At 47.0% G+C, this 18493-nt stretch overlaps 1 protein-coding gene across 3 annotated transcripts in view; it reads right to left on the reverse strand.

The window, feature by feature from the left end:
• The window catches only part of ADAM17 (ADAM metallopeptidase domain 17), a 55826-nt gene extending 43806 nt beyond the window's left edge, over nucleotides 1-12020 (reverse strand). For 2 of the 3 annotated variants that reach the window (XM_075269136.1, XM_075269134.1), the window contains exons 1-2: nucleotides 11888-12020; nucleotides 9831-10152 (exon numbers count right to left, since the gene is read on the reverse strand). In XM_075269136.1, the coding sequence (XP_075125237.1) occupies nucleotides 9831-9963 (133 nt within the window). In that variant the 5' untranslated portion in view covers nucleotides 9964-10152; nucleotides 11888-12020. The remainder of the gene's footprint in view (nucleotides 1-9830; nucleotides 10153-11887) is intronic. The other variant, XM_075269135.1, reaches the window with a different exon arrangement.
• Between the last annotated feature and the right edge of the window lie 6473 nt (nucleotides 12021-18493).

The raw sequence follows: 18493 nt of genomic DNA on the forward strand, positions 1-18493 counted from the left end.
CGGAGCTGACCGGGATCATCGATGCCAAAAAAACGCTCAATACATGGCTTCCCAGCGAGCTGTTGAGATGCCGGAACAATCACAGGCACATAGAGTTCTATGGGCGAGTCCGTGCAGTGCCGTGAATTGCGGCCATGTTCCAAAAAGTGCGGACCTCGGTTGCGGCCCGGCACACCACGGATAAAATATCCGGTGGTGTACGAGGCCGCTTTGACTATAATGTGTCCGCAAATGGTCCGCAATTGAAAACCCTCAATTGCGGACCATTTGCGGACTTAAACTACGGTCGTGTAAGACCAGCCTTAGGATGACTGCTTTCACACTACTTCATTTACAACTACACCTCCGGGACTAAATTGTAGTACCAACAAAATGATACACAGTAAAATTCTGATAATATGACAAATGGAGGACTGCGGGGTCACTGGATATGTCAACCCTTCAGATGCTTACACACACACATATATATATTACATGTGATCCATTGGGTGTGATAGTCTATATAGGCTTAGGATAGCACATCATGTGTTGGGGCCCCATTACAGATTTTGCATTGGAGTCCAAGAGCTTCAAGTTACATGTCATCTCATGCTAACTTTATATGTCCAAGCTTCATCCACATGTTAAAGGACACGACTGATGACGGCTCATAGTTTTATGTTTATGTAATGACAGTCACCTCTATTACAAAGTGTCTGACCACTGTATAAGCAATGCCGCCCCTGCTACCTCTTGTGTCACCCCCTCTGCCTCATAGATTGTAAGCTCTTGTGAGCAGGGCCCTAAGTCCCATTGTGTGAAATGATTTTGTGCAGCGCTGCGGAATATGTTGGCGCTATATAAATAAAGTGTATTATTATAATTAAGTTACGCCTCTGATACTAACCCTCATATACATCCACAGCAATACAAACTGGAATTTCTGTTGTGGCGCGTCTGCCACGTGACAGCCATTACCTATTTCCCTATACCCGTCATTGCAGGAGAAATATAATATTACATGGCTATTGCTTTCTGCTTCATAAGAGGCGCACAAACTCAGCGGCCTTCCCATTGCTGATACTTGTAGTCCTTCACCAAATCTGTGAGGTAACATATAATAATACCCTACTGTTCAGTGACCACCCGGAGAAATTGTGCATTTTTCAATTTAATTCTGTAGAAATACGTGTAAAATTGTTGAAATTGGCGTGAACAAATACATAAGTCCTACAGCTAGGAAAGCATGTAATGTGCGAAATGAGCAAATAACTTCATTTTACTGAAGTGTTATATTAATATAATATATGAATTTTCCATAGAAACAGGACTCCTACAATATTCTGTATAACAGAATATACAGTAACATTTCTTTAATTCAGCATCCGATAATCCACATACTGAAATACGCATTTTTGTTAGAGAACTGCAATGTAGAATTTCCAAACACCAGCATATGGCGAGGACAAGGTGTGCCGGGGCCAATAGGAAATATCTATGGCTGGGCACCTACAGGACAAGGAGTGCCGGACCAATAGGAAATATCTATGGCTGGGCACCTACAGGACAAGGAGTGCCGGACCAATAAGAAATATATATGGCTGGGCACCTACAGGACAAGGTGTGCCGGGGCCAATAGGAAATATCTATGGCTGGGCACCTACAGGACAAGGTGTGTAGTGCCAATAGGAAATATCTATGGCTGGGCACCTACAGGACAAAGTGTGCCGGACCAATAAGAAATATATATGGCTGGGCACCTACAGGACAAGGAGTGCAGTGCCAATAGGAAATATCTATGGCTGGGCACCTACAGGACAAGGAGTGCCGGACCAATAAGAAATATATATGGCTGGGCACCTACAGGACAAGGTGTGCCGGGGCCAATAGGAAATATCTATGGCTGGGCACCTACAGGACAAGGTGTGCCGGGCCAATAGGAAATATCTATGGCTGGGCACCTACAGGACAAGGTGTGCCGGGCCAATAGGAAATATCTATGGCTGGGCACCTACAGGACAAGGTGTGCCGGGCCAATAGGAAATATCGATGGCTGGGCACCTACAGGACAAGGTGTGCCGGGCCAATAGGAAATATCTAAGGCTGGTCACCTACAGGACAAGGTGTGCCGGGCCAATAGGAAATATCTATGGCTGGGCACCTACAGGACAAGGTGTGTAGTGCCAATAGGAAATATCTATGGCTGGGCACCTACAGGACAAGGTGTGTCGGGCCAATAGGAAATATCTATGGCTGGGCACCTACAGGACAAGGTGTGTCGGGCCAATAGGAAATGTCTATGGCTGGGCACCTACAGGACAAGGTGTGTCGGGCCAATAGGAAATGTCTATGGCTGGGCACCTACAGGACTACAGGACAAGGTGTGTAGTGCCAATAGGAAATGTCTATGGCTGGGCACCTACAGGACAAGGTGTGCCGGGCCAATAGGAAATATCTAAGGCTGGGCACCTACAGGACAAGGTGTGTAGTGCCAATAGGAAATATCTATGGCTCGGCACCTACAGGACAAGGAGTGCAGTGCCAATAGGAAATATCTATGGCTGGGCACCTACAGGACAAGGTGTGCCGGGGCCAATAGGAAATATCTATGGCTGGGCACCTACAGGACAAAGTGTGCCAGGCCAATAGGAAATATCTAAGGCTGGGCACCTACAGGACAAGGTGTGCTGGGCCAATAGGAAATATCTAAGGCTGGGCACCTACAGGACAAGGTGTGGCGGGCCAATAGGAAATCTCTAAGGCTGGTCACCTACAGGACAAGGTGTGCCGGGCCAATAGAAAATATCTATGGCTGGGCACCTACAGGACAAGGAGTGCAGTGCCAATAGGAAATATCTATAGCTGGGCACCTACAGGACAAGTTGTGCCGGGCCAATAGGAAATATCTATGGCTGGGCACCTACAGGACAAGGAGTGCAGTGCCAATAGGAAATATCTATGGCTGGGCACCTACAGGACAAGGAGTGCAGTGCCAATAGAAAATATCTATGGCTGGGCACCTACAGGACAAGGTGTGCCGGGGCCAATAGGAAATATCTATGGCTGGGCACCTACAGGACAAAGTGTGCCGGACCAATAAGAAATATATATGGCTGGGCACCTACAGGACAAGGTGTGCCGGGCCAATAGGAAATATCGATGGCTGGGCACCTACAGGACAAGGTGTGTAGTGCCAATAGGAAATGTCTATGGCTGGGCACCTACAGGACAAAGTGTGTAGTGCCAATAGGAAATGTCTATGGCTGGGCACCTACAGGACAAGGTGTGCCGGGCCAATAGGAAATATCTATGGCTGGGCACCTACAGGACAAAGTGTGCCGGACCGGGGCCACACGGTGGCTCAGTGGTTAGCACTGCAGCCTTGCAGAGCTGGGTCCTGGTGTTCAAATCCCACCAAGGGCAAAAAACCATATGCAAGGAGTTTGTATGTTCTCCCCGTGTTTGCATGGATTTCCATCCCATATTCCAAAGACATACTGATAGGGAAAGAAATGTACATTGTGAGCTCTATGTGGGGCTCACAATCTACGTTAAAAAAAAAAAAAAAGTGTGCCGGACCAATAAGAAATATCTATGGCTGGGCACCTACAGGACAAGGTGTGTAGTGCCAATAGGAAATATCTATAGCTGGGCACCTACAGGACAAGGTGTGCCGGGGCCAATAGGAAATATCTATGGCTGGGCACCTACAGGACAAGGTGTGCCGGGGCCAATAGGAAATATCTATGGCTGGGCACCTACAGGACAAGGTGTGCCGGGCCAATAGGAAATATCTATGGCTTGGCACCTACAGGACAAGGAGTGCAGTGCCAATAGGAAATATCTATGGCTGGGCACCTACAGGACAAGGTATGCCGGGCCAATAGGAAATATCTATGGCTTGGCACCTACAGGACAAGGAGTGCAGTGCCAATAGGAAATATCTATGGCTGGGCACCTACAGGACAAGGTGTGCCGGGGCCAATAAGAAATATCTATGGCTGGGCACCTACAGGACAAAGTGTGCCGGACCAATAAGAAATATATATGGCTGGGCACCTACAGGACAAGGTGTGTCGGGCCAATAGGAAATATCGATGGCTGGGCACCTACAGGACAAGGTGTGTAGTGCCAATAGGAAATATCTATGGCTGGGCACCTACAGGACAAGGTGTGTAGTGCCAATAGGAAATGTCTATGGCTGGGCACCTACAGGACAAAGTGTGTAGTGCCAATAGGAAATGTCTATGGCTGGGCACCTACAGGACAAGGTGTGCCAGGCTAATAGGAGGGATCTATGGCTGGGCACCTACAGGACAAAGTGTGCCGGACCAATAAGAAATATATATGGCTGGGCACCTACAGGACAAGGTGTGCCGGGCCAATAGGAAATATCGATGGCTGGGCACCTACAGGACAAGGTGTGTAGTGCCAAAAGGAAATATATATGGCTGGGCACCTACAGGACAAGGTGTGTAGTGCCAATAGGAAATGTCTATGGCTGGGCACCTACAGGACAAAGTGTGTAGTGCCAATAGGAAATGTCTATGGCTGGGCACCTACAGGACAAGGTGTGCCGGGCCAATAGGAAATATCTATGGCTTGGCACCTACAGGACAAGGAGTGCAGTGCCAATAGGAAATATCTATAGCTGGGCACCTACAGGACAAGGTGTGCCGGGCCAATAGGAAATATCTATGGCTGGGCACCTACAGGACAAGGTGTGCCGGGGCCAATAGGAAATATCTATGGCTGGGCACCTACAGGACAAGGTGTGTCGGGCCAATAGGAAATCTCTAAGGCTGGTCACCTACAGGACAAGGTGTGCCGGGCCAATAGGAAATATCTATGGCTGGGCACCTACAGGACAAGGAGTGCAGTGCCAATAGGAAATATCTATAGCTGGGCACCTACAGGACAAGGTGTGCCGGGCCAATAGGAAATATCTATGGCTGGGCACCTACAGGACAAGGAGTGCAGTGCCAATAGGAAATATCTATGGCTGGGCACCTACAGGACAAGGTGTGCCGGGGCCAATAAGAAATATCTATGGCTGGGCACCTACAGGACAAAGTGTGCCGGACCAATAAGAAATATATATGGCTGGGCACCTACAGGACAAGGTGTGCCGGGCCAATAGGAAATATCGATGGCTGGGCACCTACAGGACAAGGTGTGTAGTGCCAATAGGAAATATCTATGGCTGGGCACCTACAGGACAAGGTGTGTAGTGCCAATAGGAAATGTCTATGGCTGGGCACCTACAGGACAAAGTGTGTAGTGCCAATAGGAAATGTCTATGGCTGGGCACCTACAGGACAAGGTGTGCCAGGCTAATAGGAGGGATCTATGGCTGGGCACCTACAGGACAAGGTGTGCCGGGCCAATAGGAAATATCTATGGCTGGGCACCTACAGGACAAAGTGTGCCGGACCGGGGCCACACGGTGGCTCAGTGGTTAGCACTGCAGCCTTGCAGAGCTGGGTCCTGGTGTTCAAATCCCGCCAAGGGCAAAAAACCATCTGCAAGGAGTTTGTATGTTCTCCCCGTGTTTGCATGGATTTCCATCCCATATTCCAAAGACATACTGATAGGGAAAGAAATGTACATTGTGAGCTCTATGTGGGGCTCACAATCTACGTTAAAAAAAAAAAAAAAAGTGTGCCGGACCAATAGGAAATATATATGGCTGGGCACCTACAGGACAAGGTGTGTAGTGCCAATAGGAAATATCTATAGCTGGGCACCTACAGGACAAAGTGTGCCGGACCAATAAGAAATATATATGGCTGGGCACCTACAGGACAAGGTGTGCCGGGGCCAATAGGAAATATCTATGGCTGGGCACCTACAGGACAAGGTATGCCGGGCCAATAGGAAATATCTATGGCTGGGCACCTACAGGACAAGGAGTGCAGTGCCAATAGGAAATATCTATAGCTGGGCACCTACAGGACAAGGTGTGCCGGGCCAATAGGAAATATCTATGGCTGGGCACCTACAGGACAAGGAGTGCAGTGCCAATAGGAAGTATCTATGGCTGGGCACCTACAGGACAAGGTGTGCCAGATCAATAAGAAATATCTATGGCTGGGCACCTACAGGACAAGGTGTGTAGTGCCAATAGGAAATATCTATGGCTGGGCACCCACAGGACAAGGTGTGTAGTGCCAATAGGAAATATCTATGGCTGGGCACCTACAGGACAAGGTGTGTCGGGCCAATAGGAAATCTCTATGGCTGGGCACCTACAGGACAAGGTGTGCCGGGGCCAATAGGAAATATCTATGGCTGGGCACCTACAGGACAAGGTGTGTCGGGCCAATAGGAAATCTCTAAGGCTGGTCACCTACAGGACAAGGTGTGCCGGGCCAATAGGAAATATCTATGGCTGGGCACCTACAGGACAAGGAGTGCAGTGCCAATAGGAAATATCTATGGCTGGGCACCTACAGGACAAGGTGTGCCAGGCCAATAAGAAATATATATGGCTGGGCACCTACAGGACAAGGTGTGTAGTGCCAATAGGAAATATCTATAGCTGGGCACCTACAGGACAAAGTGTGCCGGACCAATAAGAAATATCTATGGCTGGGCACCTACAGGACAAGGTGTGCCAGGCCAATAAGAAATATATATGGCTGGGCACCTACAGGACAAGGTGTGTAGTGCCAATAGGAAATATCTATGGCTGGGCACCTACAGGACAAGGTGTGCCGGGGCCAATAGGAAATATCTATGGCTGGGCACCTACAGGACAAGGTGTGCCGGGCCAATAGGAAATATCTATGGCTGGGCACCTACAGGACAAGGTGTGCCAGGCCAATAGGAAATATCTATGGCTGGGCACCTACAGGACAAGGTGTGCCAGGCCAATAGGAAATATCTATGGCTGGGCACCTACAGGACAAGGTGTGTAGTGCCAATAGGAAGTATCTATGGCTGGGCACCTACAGGACAAGGTGTGCCAGATCAATAAGAAATATCTATGGCTGGGCACCTACAGGACAAGGTGTGTAGTGCCAATAGGAAATATCTATGGCTGGGCACCCACAGGACAAGGTGTGTAGTGCCAATAGGAAATATCTATGGCTGGGCACCTACAGGACAAGGTGTGCCAGGCTAATAGGAAATATCTATGGCTGGGCACCTACAGGACAAGGTGTGTAGTGCCAATAGGAAGTATCTATGGCTGGGCACCTACAGGACAAGGTGTGCCAGACCAATAAGAAATATCTATGGCTGGGCACCTACAGGACAAAGTGTGCCAGGCCAATAGGAAATATATATGGCTGGGCACCTACAGGACAAGGTGTGTAGTGCCAATAGGAAATATCTATGGCTGTGCACCTACAAGACAAGGTGTGCCGGGCCAATAGGAAATATCTATGGCTGGGTATCAATGGTATAAGATGTGGGCACACGTTATTACAACTCCATTCACTTCTGTGGGACTGACAGAGAACTTTGCTTGACTATCTCCATCAGTCCCATAGAGATGAATGCAGTGATGGTCAGGGGAACACTATTAGTACAGATCCATTTACCCGGGGAGTTCAGGGACCCCAGAGATTAGACACTTATTCTCTATCCACAGTGCCATGAGTGAGAAAACTCATTTACTACTTCTATAGGTCACACTGTCTGATCGAAAGCCTAAAAGGTAAGAACGTATTTGTATATTATTTACACAACTGTATATTAAAGTGTGGCAGACTGCACAGTATTTTGTGGGGTTTTTTTACAATGGTACCATATGGGTGACCAATCACATCAGTCACAGGCCTATACCGGATGTGTAGGATTAAACCTAATGTATTAAATAAAAGATCCAGATAAGTATTTGTTCACACTACCATCAGACGTTCAGTTTGGCTCTTCTGTCAGTAGTCTTAGATGTGACAGAAACAAACCAAACCTCAAAGGAACCTGATGGACTCCATGTTAAAGGGAGTCTGCCACCAGGGTAAAGCATATCATAGTAATAATACAGTTGGATAGATCAGGGTACCCTGAATGGAACCCTTTTCCGGTGCAAATTTGAGTCTCTGTTGCCAAATATTAATTTGTTAGCAAATATACAATTTGGAGAACCAAAGGCGGCTCTGTTGCTCTAAGTCAGAGGTGTCCAAACTTTTTGGAAAGAGGCCAGATTTGGGGCAGTGAAAATGTTTGGGAATAATCATTCAGCATGATATTCTTTTAACCATTAGAAAGGACCTTTACGTCCTCCTACATGTGCCATAGTATACACCACTAGAAAGCCAAACTTTTTATTGTAAATGGCATACTATAAATTTCTTCACACAGAACTAAAAAAAAAAAAAAATCAGCCCCATAACTGCCCCCACAAAATACAATGGCCTCATTACTGCTCATCATGGATACAATATGGGGGACCAGTGAAGGAGCCACTGTATAGGAAGGGACGATGATTTGGCCATCCAGTGGCCCCTTCACTGGTGCCCCCTATAGCAGTATTAGGTCTCCCGCCTTCGGGGGCACTGATGTGACATCATGTATGTCCAGGGCAGGAAGCGGTAAGTATCGGTATTTAGCTTGTAAGCCATAGGCTCAATGTGGCCTGTGGCCTATAAACACTACCAGTAGGAGAAAGGTTGGAAGCGCCACTTCTCCCCGGTTCTGATGTGGTGCATGGGGGCCCCCTAGAGGCTGAAGAGGAAAGAGGAGGCCACGAGCGAGAGCAGGGATAGGTTGAGATAGGTTGCTCACTTGCATATTTGGTAGGAAATAGATATCTCTGCAATGGAGACACATATTTGCATTCAGGTAAACATGACCTATCTAACTGTGTTGTTACTTTAATATGCTTCACCCTGGAGAACCACCTTCACCCAGGACTACCTTTAATGGGGTATTCAAAAACAAAAAAAAAAGTTACCCCCTATCCACCACTAGAATGACATCTCATGAACAGGGTGTTTTGCACCCCAGTTCTGACCAGGGCACCTGGTCGTACAGCGTGTGCTGCTCCACTCAGCAGGCACTTTGGTTGGGACTGGGGTGCAAAACATCCTGGTGCTCAAGAACGCGGTGAGTAACAGTAGTAGGACACCTACTGATCAGCAAGTTACCCTCTATCCTTTTCATAGGAGGTAACTTGTTGTAACTTAAATGCCCCTTTAAGGCTGGTCTTACACGACCATAGTGGTTTTGTGGTCCACAAGTTGCTGATCAGCAACACTAAATTTCACCACAAACAGTCATTCCGCAGACGCCCATAGAGTACTATGGGACAGTCCGTGCAGTGCCGTGACTTTGTGGACCTTCGCTATTCAGTGCGGACCGCGGTCACGGCACAGCATACCACGGATAAAATATCCGGTGGTGTAAGAGGCCGCATTGAATACAATGTGTCCGCAATTGAGAATCCACAATTGCGAACCATTTGCAGACTAAACTGACTGTCGTGTAAGACCAGCCCGACGCTAGGTTCACACCAGCATTCGGGTCTCCGTTATGAGGTTTCTGAAACCTGTCAGACCGAGTCCGGCAATGAGCACTGGTGAGCGTTTTTTAAACCGTTTTTTTTATACCAGACACAAAGTCCTGCATGTCCGACTCTGTGTCCAGTTGAAAAAAAAAATAAAAAAAAAACGGTTTTGCCGCGGAGCGCACAAAACGCTCACCGGCACTCACGGTTGCATACTTTTCAAACCCATTCAAATGAATGGGTTTGATAAATGCCTACAGGTTTCCGTCTCCTGCCCAGTTTTGGGCAGGAAACGGAAACCTGCAGAATGGAGGCCGGGACGCAGATGTGAATGAGCTCTTAGTCAGTGAGGTCCACTGCAACATATAAGAGACACATATTAGCAGACTGTTCTTACCAAGTTTTCCAGAACTATCCCGCTGATGCCTTGCAGGTATCCTTTCGCCATTCAGAAGTCCAGGCAATAATAAGACTAATAAAGAAAGTACCGAAACTAAATTGATGCAATTGTAATGCCCAGAGGAAGCCATCTTGTTTCCTATCCAAGCTCCTGTGTACCAATAGTCAAAACTCCAAGTAGTCAGTGCCCAAGTGGTCCGCTCACCATCCGCATAGGCAGGGGGGTAATCCACATGACAAGTGAAAAGATCTGGAACTACTTATCACGTCTCAGAAGAGATGTATGAAGACAAAGTCACCACCATAGTTATATCACCTGTCTGGAGAGAGAAAGACAGGGCGCAGTTAGATGGATATACCGTAATTGTGTCATGGTGGGGACGGGGAGGGGCTTACCAGAGAAATGGAAAAAAGGGATTACAGTAAGGCTGGTCTTACACGACCGTAGTTTAAGTCCGCAAATGGTCCGCAATTGAGGATTTTCAATTGCGGACCGTTTGCGGACACATTATACTCAATGCGGCCTCTTACACCACCGGATATTTTATCCGTAGTGTGCCGGGCCGCAACTGAGGTCCGCACTTTTTAGAACATGTCCGTAATGACCACAATTCACGGCACTACACGGACTTGCCCATAGAACTCTATGGGCAAGTGTGGCAGGTCATGGACATCTGCGGAGTGTAAGTTGATGATCAGCAACTAGTGTTGCTGATCAGCAACTTGCGGACCGCAAAAGCATTACGGTCGTGTAAGACCAGCCTAAAACTGAGCCAACCACCCAAATTTATACAAAAATTGTCTTTTCTAAGAGGTCTCCACTCAATAATTTGCAGAAAAGTGAGTTTAGGTCAGAATGTTATTCCTTCCATCTGCCCCTCTTCCACCGTCTGTAGATTATCAAGAAGCGGGGATCAGAACTGAGAAAGTAAGCCTACATTTGTACGACCGTGGGCGAAACCGCAGGTTTTACACTTGAGGGGTGCCGCTTTGCACTGACCCTTCATACATTACAGTGTATGGAGGATTTCGTGAAAATAGACAAAAATGGAATATGACCTATATTTGGACAGTTCGTGACAATGGGCCGTCAAAATATCAGTCATGTGAATAGCCGTATATACTACGCCTTGCCGACGATCTGAGATTTCTATCAGCATATTCTGTAAATTTTGAACGCCAACCGGCAACCTCAAGTATATCAGAACAATCCCTCTTAACTTGGGGAGGGGGTTACAGTTTTGATTCTACCCAAAAAAAACTTATGACAGCCCCTTGGTAGAATTAATTCCTTGGAGTCAGGGAAGATGATGATGACCAGCCACCTAATAACATGGCGGACACCATCACGCCTATCCAGGAGTCACCGTCACATAACTTTGCGCCCGACATCCATCTATGCAAACTGCAACAGAAAGCTGCATGCTCGGATAAACCAAGCGTGCATGTGCAATATAACAGGGATGCAATAACAAAAATTTGTCAGACACGTACGGCACCAAAAAAAAAAAAAAAAAAAAAGGGGAGTCATGGGATCTTCTAGCAAACACTTAATGCAAATCCATCCCCCAAAAAATGATACGATTGTAACCCTTAAGTGCATCACCTCCTGAATACGGGACCCCGTATCATGACGCCCATATGTCCCAAGTCATATTTGCCAAAACGTAACTTGCGGCTCAAGTGGGGCGGGCGCCCTTAAGAAGTTTTAATGGACCCTCGACAGTCGTAAACACAGACGACAGTCATGTGACATTTACGTTGACTTCTATAGGAAGTAAAAACAAGCTTTACTGCCAGAAGGAAACGCACGAAAGCCGCAGCCTGTGACTGACGACAAGTGACCGCGGTCCCTGGCGTGGCCCTAAACTTTCCCCAATCTATTGAATGGCAGAAGCAAAACACTAGAAGAGGAAATGAGAATGTGTTGAGTTTAGAGGAAGGGGGAGGCAGCCAAGGGGTTAAAAGGCACACACTACTAGAATAGAGAGTGAGAAGCGCCATAATGGCGGCCACACCATAGAAACAGATGATATATAATAATACATTACGTACCTGCTCGTTGTGAATCCGGATGTGCCCGCTGAGCGGAGGATACAGCGCACGGATACACACAATTCTCGGCTAAGAATGAAGCACAATCGTGCAACAAGTCTCTTCCTACACACAGGGCCGGAACTACATTCTACTGCATATCATTGCGCTCATGTCAAAGCACCCCGTAGCATGTGATCAGCCCAGCGTACGGTACGTGATAAGCGTACGTAGTCTACGTAAAAAGTGCTGGGAAAGCAGAGCAGAGCTGGGCGAGTCATGGCTCTGCTATTCCGCATGTGCAAGTCTTAGCTTGTGTCATGTCTGCATTGTCTTTTTAGAGGTTTAATAGTGTGAATGTGGAGGAGGGAGCTTTTTAATATGCTCATTGTGTGATTATGTTTTTATTATATTGGACAGCTTTAGAGCATCACTTAGTTCCATTTTAGGGTATGTTCACACGCAGCAGTAATTTGTGCAGTTGCAAAAATGCTGCAGTACTATTCGCCACCATTAAGGCTAGTTCACATGGGGACATGGAGGAGGATTTTGACAACGGAATCCACGTCATAATCCTCCTCCATACAATGTTAGGGCTAGTTCACACGGGGCCAAAGGGGCGGATTTTGACAGCGGAATCCACGTCATAATCTGCCCCTTTACAATGGTGGTCTATGAAGACCACTAGCGTTCTTTTTTCCGCTATCGGCAACTGCCCATTCATTTGAGCCGACTCCGGGGTGGGGGAAACCGCGACATCATGGCAGGCGGGTTTTGACCATATTTTGACTTGGCTCCCCGAGTCAAAATATGGTCAAAATTATCCCCACCGTGTGAATGAGCCCAGCCCTTAGTCTATGTAGACTGCTAGCAGAGAAAAAGAAGCAACATGACCTTTCTTCAGGCGTTTTCCACCTGAAGAAAGCAATAGAAGTGAATGGGAGGCGAAAACCATGCATTTTTTGCATAAATAAGCGACGCGGTTTTTTTCAGCCCATTCACTTTACAGGAGGGGAAAACAGCCTGGCTTTTTTTTAAAGCTGTTTTTACAAAAAAAAAAAAAAGCTGCAAAAAAAGCAGGAAGCTTTTTTTTCCGGTGCCAAAATAAGCCACACGTTATTTATGTGTGAACTAACCCTTACACAAGCCTTCAGAGCGTCCCAGACCTGTCAGTCAAGTGACTGGTAGGGGGTGCCAGGATATGATGTTGGTGACCTATTGTAAGGCCACTTTTGCACAGCCTGGTTCAGACCAGGAAACTCGGTCCATGTATCAGCCCCAGTAACTGACCCGGATTTAGATCAGCTGATGGGCTGAGTTTAGGACAGTCATTTTGGCTTATACAAGGACTGTGTTTCCTGGCCCAAATTCAGCCATGTTAAACCAGTCTAAACTTATGTCATCAAGAGAAATTTTTCGGGACTGAACTATTGTTATGTTAACCTATCCTGATCAGTGACATCCAACACCCAGAACCGCCACAGATCAGCTGTATGAGGTGGTTGTGGCGCTTGCAAGTACTGCCGCCTCTACTATGTACTGATGATGTCATGTTCATTGGTCACATTCAGGTGAATGGGGCTGAGTTGTAAGGGCTAGTTCACACGTAAAAACCTCCTGGCTTATATGGGTCCTGAAAAAACTGCTTCCTAATTAGGAAGCGGTTTTTTAACCTTGAGGCATTTTCTGGGGCAGTTTTTAGTAAAAACTGCTTCATAAAACGCCAAGTGGTTTCCCCCTCCCCTAAAGTGAATGGACTGAAAAAAAAAAACGCTAGGCGCCTCCCATTCACTTCTATTGCTTTCCTTAGGCAGAATCCACCTGAAGAAAGGTCATGTCGCTTCTCCATAGACCACCATTGTATGGAGGCAGATTTTGAGGCGAAATCTGCTGTCATTGCCCCCGTGTGAACTAGCCCTTACAATGGCGCACTATGTTACTATGGTAAATCGCCATAGTGCCCGTGGGCTGCACCATTCACCGACGCTACCTCTGTATGTCCCAGCACGTGATCGCCATAACCACGATATGATGGAGACGATGGAGAAAACCTTAAATAACGTATAAAAGGAAACGCACAAGATTGTAAAGAGGAAAATGGTGTCAGTGTTTAGTACACCATTATTTGTTGTTCGCAGTTTGGCCGCTCACGACCACCTTTGTCTCCACCTCCATCTTCTGGTGATACATCTCGTCCTGCACATTGGGCAGGTGGGGGTGCTGTGGAGCCACGTTCTTATACAGGGCTGGTGGAAGGTATGTGTAGTACGGTGACAGTCGTTCCGGGCTCGTAGTCCTCCAGGCATATTGGACAGGATTGGTGACTCTCAGTGACGGTTTGTGTAGGCAGCAGATTCGGACGCCTTACTGTGCGGATTCGTGCCTGTCTTGTGGCTGGTGTTGTTGGTGCTGGGTCAGGTACTGCAGGGGTGGGCGCAGGCGTTGACTCCTCCGGTCTATCCGATGGGTCTGGAGATGGTCTTGGCAGCTGCTGGTCAGGAATTGGCTGTGCAGGTTCTGGTGCGGGGGGTTCTGGCAGGGTCTGCGGATGTTCTGCTTCTCTGTGGTGATGGCGGTCTATGGCGGAGCGGACTGTGATCTCGCTGTCTGCGGTTGAGGACATCATGGTCAGCTGACCGCTGCGGAAAATGGACAAATTGCCGGATGTAGCTGAGCTTGGGCTCAGCTGCAGCAGAGTATGCCCCCCATATACAGAGACGTACATACACCTACTAATGCTGCACATCGACAGAGATGTAGCAGTGCCGAGACACGGGCCCAGGCGCATGATCGCCACCACCAATTGCACACATATACTCGGGGCATCGCCGATAACAACATGCAGACGAAATCATGGGCAGATGCTAGCATAGATAGATAGATAGATAGATAGATAGATAGATAGATAGATAGATAGATATTCTTGTCTGTTCCTGATGATGTGGTGTCAGCTGGTCCCTAAAGCCCCCGCTATTGTATTTATGGACACGTTCACCTGTCCAGTCCTGTAGACCTTCACTAGTGTTCCATTTTTTGTCTTGACCAATTGGTTAATTCTGAACCCCCCCCCCCAGTTCTATTAATTGTTATGTCTAGTTGGTTACTACTGGAGACCCCATTACTCTCTTTCTTTTACATCATTTGATGATCAAGGAAGCCCACCACTTTATTTAGCAATTGGACACAGTCATAGAAGCCCCAACCTCACCCACAGTTAGGGGGCGTTTACACTACCGTCAGTGTCCGACAGGTAGTGTCCGCTCCTAGTGTCCGTTCAAAATCTCGCACGGACATTAGGAGCGGACACTAGCTGTGTCCGTGACACTTGTCATTCATTTAAATGGCGATCAGGTGCGTTCTTTTGCACTCCGTGCCCTTCCTTCCCTGTCCGCAAGTGAAGATGTCCGACTTTTCAAGCGAACAGAAAAACCCAACATGTAGGTTTTTTCTGTCCGCTTGAAAAGTCGGACATCTTTACATGCAGACAGGGAAGGAAGGGTACGGAGTGCAAAAGAACACACCTGATCGCCATTTAAAGGGGCTCTATCAGCAAAATCATGCTGCTAGAGCCCCACATATGCGTGCGTAGCCTTTAAAAAGGCTATTCAGGCACCGTAAATGTTATATTAAACTACCCCCCCCCCCGTTTTAAAATAATAACCTAAAAAATAATGTGCTCTACTTACGGATCGTGCACGCTGGGCGGGCATTCAGGGTGTGTCTTCATCTTCATCCCCGCCTCTTCTTCCTCCGATGTCCTCCGGTCCCGTCTTCCTCCAGCGCTCGCGAACGGCCAGTGATAGCCTGGGCGCCTGCGCAGTAGCCGTAGTAGAAGCCGCGTGCTACTGCGCATGCGCCCAGGCCGTTTTTTAATATCAGTGTCCACGAGCGCTGGAAGAAGACGGAACCGGAGGACATCGGAGGAAGAAGAGGCGGGGATGAAGATGAAGACACACCCTGAATGCCCGCCCAGCGTGCACGATCCGTAAGTAGATCACATTCTTTTTTAGGTTATTTTTTTTAAACGGGGGGGTAGTTTAATATAACATTTACAGTGCCTGAATAGCCTTTTTAAAGGCTATGCACGCATATGTGGGGCTCTATCAGCATGATTTTGCTGATAGAGCCCCTTTAAATGAATGACAAGTGTCACGGACACAGCTAGTGTCCACTGCTAATGTCCGTGCGAGATTTTGAACGGACACTAGGAGCGGACACTACCTGTCGGACACTGACAGTAGTGTGAACGCCCCCTTACACTGAAGTTCACACTAGCATTGGCTCACCTGTTGATCTGGTCTGTCGGAGAACCTAGAACAATAGGCAGGTGGACCGTTGTAATAACGAGCCCGGCCAATTATAGTCAATGGGGTCTACCAAGTGTCTGCCATTTTAAACTGAAACCGGTGGTAGAAAAAGTCATCTTTGCAGGATTTTTTTTGTCTGCTGATTTCAGGTGGACATTGTGAAGGAGACATTCCGGTGCAGATGTGAACTTTAGTAGAGATGAGCGAGTACTATTCGAAACGACCGTTTCGAATAGCACGCACCCATAGGAATGAATGGAAGTGGCCGGCATGCAGACTTTGCCGGCGGCCGGTCGCTTAAACACCGGCATGCCGGCTGCGTCCATTAATTCCTATCGGTGCGTGCTTTTCGAAACGGGAGTTTCAAATAGTACTCGCTCATCTCTAAACTTTGGTAAGCCTTCGTATATATATATATATATATATATATATATATATATATATATATGTAAGGTGTTGTTATATCTACTTAGCTTCAGCGAAGACCATGAATAGGTGCCCAGTATCTTATTATATCAACCTACTGAGACTACACGCTCACCTGAACACTGTGATCTTCTCATATAGCTGATCAACAGGGCCTGATGTCAGACCCGCCAAATTTCAATTGATGACCTTTCCTAAGGATAGGACATCAACTGACAAGCCCAGAAACACATTTTAGTCTGAGGTCCCACATTGCAGTAACGCAGTTTTTTGTTGCAGATTTTGCAGCAGTTTTTTGAGCCAACGCCAGGAGTGGATTGAGTAGACATTAGAAGTATAAGCGCTTCCTATATATTTCTCTTCCTGTATGTTGGCTCAAAAAAAACAACACAGCAAAATCAGCAGTGAAAAACACTGCGTTTATGCAACGTGGGGGCCTCAGCTAAAAGGATCCTTGTTAGACTCCTGTTTCTGTTCCTATTTAACAGCCCTACATGGTAAAATTATTGGTTCAGGAGGCATTGTGGACCTAATATAGATACTCTTCATTTGCAAGGCCCAATACTGCCTCTGCCTGCGACTTAGTCGGCGTGTTGTTGGCTTCGATGATCCACCTATATTCAGCAAATTGCTGCCATCAATGGCTCGCCTGCTCCGACATTTCGGCAGCTCTCAAGGTGGCCTGCAGCTGAACTTGGCCCTCGCACCGTGCCTGGGATTGTTACGGCATCTCTGCAGCTCGCTGGGATGCCATATAATGAGTGTGTTGTTGGCATCGATGATCCACCTGCTCCAACATTTCGGCTCCTCTAAGGCTGAGGCCCCACAGTGCAGAAACGCAGCTTCTTTTGTTGCAGATTATGCTGCGGTTTTTTGAGCCAAAGCCAAAAATGGCTACAGAGGGAATGCAGAATATATAAGAAGTTTTTATACTTCTCCCTTCTCAATCCACTCCTGGGTGTGGCTCAAAAAAACGCAACAAAAGAAGTTGCGTTTCCGTGGGGCCTCAGCCTAAGAGCCGATTGACGCCTGGCTTGCTCATTCCTCTTGAGCTCTGCTTGAGGAGAACTCAGTGACTTCTGGCTTCTTTCATAGCTCTCATTGTTTTAGAATTTTGCAACAAATCAGATTTTCTTTTTCCTGGCATGTTTAAAATAGGCAAACTATCAATTTGGAATAAAGGGTTTTCCCATGTCAGTGTCTCAGCACTGGAGTAGATCAAAAAATATGCAAATACTTGTTCACAATGGACTCAGGGTTAGCTGTGTGTTTACATAGAGAGATAACAGACCTGGCTTTATCAGCAACCTACAATTAGCTGCTGGCAAAAGCAGTTTAATATAGTATATGAACATAAATTCATAACAGTCGTGAAGCCATGTCATTTACAGGAATAAAAAAGTAGTCTATGTGTTAATCGAGTTTACAATCTATGTGCCAAATTTAATTCAAATCCGTTCAGATGTTTTTGCATGATCTAGTAACAAACATCTAATATTTATAATAATATAGTAGGATAGGATTATGAATGTGGATTATAATTTAAGGGACATTTTTGGGGCAAATATGAAAAGGTTACGCTGGGTTCACACTAGCGCCCGGAGTCCGTTCTGATCTTTCTGTCTTCTGCATGCAGAAGACAGAAAGCTGTCAGACCGGGTCCGGCTGTGAGCGCTGGTGAGCGTTTTATGCTCTCCGCCACAAAACCGTTTTTTTTTTTGTTTTTGTTTTTTAAACCAGACACAGAGTACTGCATGTCCGACTGTGTCCAGTTTAAAAATAAAAAAACGGTTTCACGGCAGAGAGCATAAAATGCTCTGTTTTGTGCAGGAAACGGAAACCTGTATGAACAGAGACCGGGCGCAGTGGTGAACGAGCCCTTATAGCAGGGGTA

This window comes from Leptodactylus fuscus, chromosome 3, assembly GCF_031893055.1.
Source record: "Leptodactylus fuscus isolate aLepFus1 chromosome 3, aLepFus1.hap2, whole genome shotgun sequence".
In the NCBI taxonomy this organism is placed as follows: domain Eukaryota; kingdom Metazoa; phylum Chordata; class Amphibia; order Anura; family Leptodactylidae; genus Leptodactylus; species Leptodactylus fuscus.